Source organism: Corvus kubaryi, unplaced genomic scaffold, assembly GCF_017639235.1.
Source record: "Corvus kubaryi isolate FWS band 111438036 unplaced genomic scaffold, C.kubaryi_AGA036_p1.0 65110, whole genome shotgun sequence".
Classification (NCBI taxonomy): domain Eukaryota; kingdom Metazoa; phylum Chordata; class Aves; order Passeriformes; family Corvidae; genus Corvus; species Corvus kubaryi.
The window spans coordinates 106,727-112,726 of record NW_024581773.1 but is presented as its reverse complement, the minus strand read 5'-3'; the positions used below and the strand labels follow the sequence as shown (position 1 = coordinate 112,726).

General features: G+C 43.6%; 1 protein-coding gene across 1 annotated transcript in view; it reads left to right on the top strand.

Moving 5' to 3' along the window:
* Positions 1-925: 925 nt before the first annotated feature.
* LOC121673028 (usherin-like) overlaps positions 926-6,000 on the top strand; it is a 28,707-nt gene continuing 23,632 nt past the window's right edge. The window contains exons 1-3 of the mRNA XM_042046044.1: positions 926-1,172; positions 1,991-3,507; positions 4,511-4,829. Coding sequence (XP_041901978.1) covers positions 1,991-3,507; positions 4,511-4,829 — 1,836 coding nt within the window. The 5' untranslated portion in view covers positions 926-1,172. The remainder of the gene's footprint in view (positions 1,173-1,990; positions 3,508-4,510; positions 4,830-6,000) is intronic.

Here is a 6,000-nt window from a genome sequence, read left to right as displayed (position 1 = left end):
ATTGACTTCAGCTTGTTCTATCACATGAACGCAACTGAATTCCTGCACTCCCTTTCTTGTGGTCTATATAATTCATGCCAAAGTACAGCTAAAAATGAGATTAAATATATCAGTGATCAGCTGAACTCCTTTTTTTCTTTGCTCCTCTGATCAGACACATCTGCACAGTCTCCTACTAGAACATGTTACTCCTGTTCTTTTGTTGGTCACTGTGCCTTTTGTGACTGTTCAAAATAATTCCACCCTCCTGCCTAGATCAGACTTTGTGCTGAGGCTCTCTTTGCCTGAGCAGTGTCAGGTCTGTGTCAGATGCTGTTTGGGGTGCGCTGGGACTCCAGTGGCTGCTCCTGGCCATGGCTGATGTCCATCAGCCTGCATCCCCACCATACCCCTCTGCTGGGCTGTGCTCTGGTGTGGGAGCAGGTCAGCCCCGGTCCTTGCAGCCCTGGCTGAGCCTGGTGGGATTCACAAACTGTTTATCCAGATTACAATGCCCTAAGTAGCTTGAACAGGACAGCATGCCTCTGAAATGTCACATGTACACACAAGAGGGATAAGATTTCTGTAGAGCCAGGAATCACTCATGTACCACAGATTTTTACATGCTTGAGTCCAATTTCAGGAGGCCTCATTCTCACTGAGCAAGCTCAGACACATGCTGAATGAACTGTAAGTTGTGTCCTAGCTGAGATTCAGTCTGTGGAGGAATCCCAAGGAATTAGCTCCAAAGGCTCCACCAGAATGATAGATAGTATTTTTAAACCCTAATTTCTTTTTGAGGTTCAATCATGAAAAACCCCCCAAAAAAATCCTGGTAACCAGATGGGGTATTCTGCAAAGCAGTCAGAAGTGACCCACAGCTGAGGCCTCATTTTCCAAGTGACATAAACCACAGATGCTGATTACTTTTTTAACTAACTCAAACATCTGTATTCTTGCTTCAGGGAACAAAGCATCAGGCTCATTTATTTGGATTGAAACCTTTCACAACATATCATATTCATGTCGTAGCTGTAAACAACGCCGGGCAGGTTTCAAGCCCCTGGACATCTGTGCGAACTTTGGAAGCTTCACCCAGTGGCCTGAGCGACTTCACTGTGGAAAAGAAAGAAAATGGCAGGGCTCTGCTGCTGAAATGGTCAGAGCCCTCCCAACCCAACGGTGTGATTAAGGTAATACTCATCTTGACAGTTCACTTGATTAAAAAAGAGAAGGGAAATGCTGAATATCAAATTAAAACATTTTTTGCTGAAAAAGACTCAACTGTATGCATTATAGTTTAAAATAAGATGTAAGTCCTATGTAAGCACAAGACACTCTGTGAGTTCTCTATGCTTGTCACTTTATTAAAATGAATATTAACATCCTTGTGCTACTCTGTGACTGTAAATTTTCATTTACACTGAACCAAATTGTTCATTTAATGCATAGAAAGCTGCACATGAAACCTCATAATCTTACTTGTTGTACACTGAACATCACCAAAATGTGTTTCTAGAAAACCTGGGTTTGACAGAATGTTGTTCTGAAATTTGAGACTTCTTTTAGCTCAGTGGTTTCAACTGAGTGTAAACCTTTACCTGCAAGGTTTGCAACTACAGAGGTTTATTTGGAGGTTTTTTTCCTTAAGTGATTTTCTTTAGAGCTAGTCCGTGAGAAGCTTTCTGCTGGCCTGTGAGAGCCTCGCAATGAAACTTGATAACAATCAAATATAATGAAAACTGTCACTAAGTGATTTATTACTGCATTCAAAATGAAGAAATCATGAAAATTGGATCAAAACATTCCTTTTGTATCAGTGATCTGATTGTTACTAGCAAGGAAGTAAGTTTCTGAATCATTGGCTAATAGTCCTTACCCTATTGCAAAGATTAAGGATCTCATCTACTTGTTATTGACAAAAATTGTTTTGTTTTGTTTTCCTTTTATCCTGGCTTCTGTCCTTCCTTCCCTGCCTGCCTTTCTTTCTTTTTCTTTCTTAATTCACCAGATGTACAATGTTTTCAGCGATGACCACCTGGAGTACAGTGGTTTATCTCGCCAGTTCCTGTTCCGGCGCCTCGAGCCGTACACCCTGTACACCCTCATGCTGGAGACGTGCAATGCAGCAGGCTGCACTCGCTCTCCACCCCAGCCAGTCTGGACAGATGAAGCTCCCCCAGTGTCCCAAATGGCACCTGTAATCCAGGCAGTGAATGCCACCAACATTGAACTGAGCTGGTTGCAGCCAGTTAATCCGAATGGAAAAATAATTCGCTATGAAGTTATTCACAGACGCACAGAAGAGAATGTTGTGGGGCACGGAGCAACAACGGAAGATGAGAAAATTGTTTTCACAGAATATAACACTGAAAGTAATACATTCACATATAATGATAAAGGTTTGCAGCCATGGACAAGATATGAATATAAAATACGCACCTGGAATGCAGCAGGCTATGCTGACAGCTCCTGGACAGTGGCAAAGACTAGTCAAACTGCCCCAAAAAGTCTTGCTGTCCCCAGGTTATCCGTGGTGTCGGCCAACCCCCATAATGTGCTCATATCCTGGAGGCCCCCGGCACAGCCCAATGGCATTCTGCAGTCATACAGGCTGCTGAAGAATGATGTTCTCTATCCTTTCAGCTTCGACGCTGCTACTCTCAGCTATGTGGATGAGGACTTGCTGCCCTACACGGTGTACAGCTATGCAGTGGTTGCCTGTACCATGGGGGGCTGCTCTACCAGTGAGCCAGCTGCAATACGGACACTGGAAGCAGCTCCTGCCTTGGTGGAGCCCCCATCTCTGCGGGCTGTCAGTGCCACTCAAATCAGTGCATCGTGGGCACCTCCCCAAATACAAAATGGAGATATCACCAAGTACATATTGAAATTAGGCAATGAAGAGTATTATCCTGGCAAAAGTTTGCAAATGTTGGTTTCTAACCTGCAGCCTTACACGCAGTACGATTTTGCACTGGTCGCCTGTACTGCTGGGGGCTGCACCTCTAGCACGTCTCAGTCTGTGATGACCATGGAGGCTCCACCATTAAATATGGAAGCTCCCAGGCTGCTGGTCATGGGCTCAGAGTCAATTGAAATCACATGGAAACTCCCAGATAAGCCCAATGGCAAAATCACAAGCTATGACCTAAGGAGGGATGGTGTACTTGTGTACTCTGGTCTGGAAACTCGGTATCTTGATTTCACCCTAACGCCAGGCATGGAGTACAGCTACACTGTCACAGCAAATAACAGCCAGGGCAGCGCGACCAGTCCCTCAGCTCGGATAAAAACCAACCCCTCTGCTCCATCTGGGATGTTGCCTCCTAGGCTGCAGGCATGGTCTTCCAGTGAGATTTTGGTGGCCTGGGATCCTCCTATCAAAGTAAACGGTGACATTAGAAACTACACAGTCTCAGTCCACAAGCCTGGCGAAACAGGAAAGAAGACTTTTGACTTTGATGCTTCTCATGTTTCCTTTCTGAGACGGTCATACATAGTGGCACAGCTACAGCCCTACTGCCGGTAAGTATGGAAGAACTCATTTGTTGAATAAATGCTGTGGGGTGGGGCAGTGGGCTGGCAGACAACTCAGCCATCTTGCTTAAACAGATAGTCAGACCCATGGGGTTGTTTGCTAAAAAGGAAATAATAAAACAAGGATTTGTTTTCCTTTAAATTTATAGTAACACCAGCTTTATATCATCTTAGCGAAGTACATAGTGTTGACTTAGGTTGTAATTAATAGAAGGGGTAATTCAGCACTCTGCTATAGACTCCGAAACCTGCGATCTTGTACTGGTTTATCTTTCACATGGTGTCTGCTGTTGAGAATAAATAGGGCTTTAGTTGACAACATTTGGGGTGGGGAGACCAAAGTTGTAGTAGCTGGCCCATTCACAGTGTAGTTGAGTTGATATTAATGGGGTCACACCAGGAACATGGTTGAACCCTTGAGCTGGAAACGAGTGACTTGTGATTAAGTGAAAGCTAAAACTTAAGGGAGGGCACCAGACTCTCCTGCAGAAGCACACTTGATACTGAAGTAGTATCTTCCTCACTAATTCTTGATTATTTACCTGACCTTTCCTTATGTATTTGTGTAAGCATAATTTGTGTGTGTTACATGGTTGATAAGTTTGTCTACTATTTACATATAACTAATCTAAATCCAAAGAGAGTAATAGAGTGGAGTTCTACAGCTCTCAAATGACATCCAAATCATCTCTTACAATGAATCATCATTTTGATTTATATCATCAAAATGATTTTGATCACTTGACTCCTGCAGATGTTAACTGTGCTCTGAAAAAACCCAAACCACACCCAAAGAATACCCCAGAAGACAGTGTTCTTCCTCTTTGCTATATAAAGCACAGCACATAATCTGTGTGTTCATACAAACTGTGTTCCTATATAAAATTTCCAAAGACCGGGGGAAATTGAGAAATCTGCCAGATCTCACGCACAGTTTATATTTGTATCTGCAGCGTTTTAATCACCTTTCTCCTGCTTTGCGTTCCCGAAGGTACGAAGTCCAGCTCCAAGCCTGCACGGAGCTGGGCTGTGCCTCCAGTGAGTGGGCATCAGCACAGACGCTGGAGGCGCCGCCGGCAGTGCAGCCGGCCCCTCTCATTGAAATACAAACAGCCGGCGGCTTCCAGTCGACTGCTTCCATCCTGTGGACCGGCCCCAAGCAGCCAAACGGGAAGATTTTGTACTATGAACTTTACAGGAGGCGAACAACTCAAGCTCACATAAATTTAGACCTCTCACTTGTTTACAACGGTTCGTCAACCTCCTTCAAAGACGAGAAGTTGCTGCCTTACACAGAGTACGAATATCAGGTGGGAATTGAAGCTATTTAGCAGCTCTGATTATGATTTCAGTACACTTTGAGAGCCTTACTTTACACTTACAATGAACATACACATCTCAGTTCTAATGTTAATAGCATTGTGAAACCTGAATGTTTATTGTGAATGTATTTTAAGGAGTTGAAAAGCTGAAAATAATTTCATACAAGAAATACATTCATTCAGCATTTGTTTTTCTTTAGCTTAGTGGTAGGTGCCTGTGTATCTTAAATGTTTTTGTACCCTCCAGAGCCTCAGCAAGTCCCTGTTAAGGGAAATTCTAGTTCTTAGAAGGCAGCCTTTTTTTAGTACTCTTTTTTTCTTTCTCCATCCTCCCCCAATCTACTGTGAATTAATTTTTAATTTATGATCTTAGAGCAGTTTACATTAAGAGGGACTGGGGTTGTTTTCTCTTTAAATCAGTCATTAGAATAACAAGCACATTTTTTGAGAGGTTCAAAAGTGACTTTGCTGTTGATGGTTGGTGTTATTTCTCATTTTGTTTCATATATACCTGAAGCAGTGCATTCCATGTCTTGAGCTAGGTGGTGCAATCTTTCTTTTACAGGCTCATTTGCTTTATAGGATCACAAGATCATTCAGGTTGGAAGGGCTCTCAGGAGGCCAGCCAGCCCAACTTTCTGCCTGGGTCAGTAAAGAGGTCAGATGAGGTTTTGCAGGGCTCTATCCAGATGCATCTTGAAAACCTTTGGGGAGGAGACTGCAACCTTACAGACAGTCTGCTCCATTGCCTGGCTGTCCTCATTGCAAAAAAGGGTTTTTGTTTTGTTCAGCCTGAACCTTTTTTGCTTGAACTTATACCTGTTTTCTCTTGTCCCCTCCCACCACATACTATAGTAAAGAAACAGGCTCCACCCTCTCATTAGCCTGTGGGTAGGTGCTGGGGGGCCACAATCAGGTCCCACCGAAGCCATCTCTTCCTCAGGCTGAACAAACCCAAGTCCCACAGCTTCTCCTTATAGGCAAATTTTTCCAACCCCCTGATTACCTTGGTGGCCTTCCACTGAACTTGCTCCAATTTATCAATATCTTTCTCGTATTTGGGGGCCAAAACAAAACAGACGCTAAATAAAGGCAGGTAATCACTTCTTTAATTGTCTGACTGTGCTTTTGCTAAATGGCTCAGGCTGTTGGCCATCTT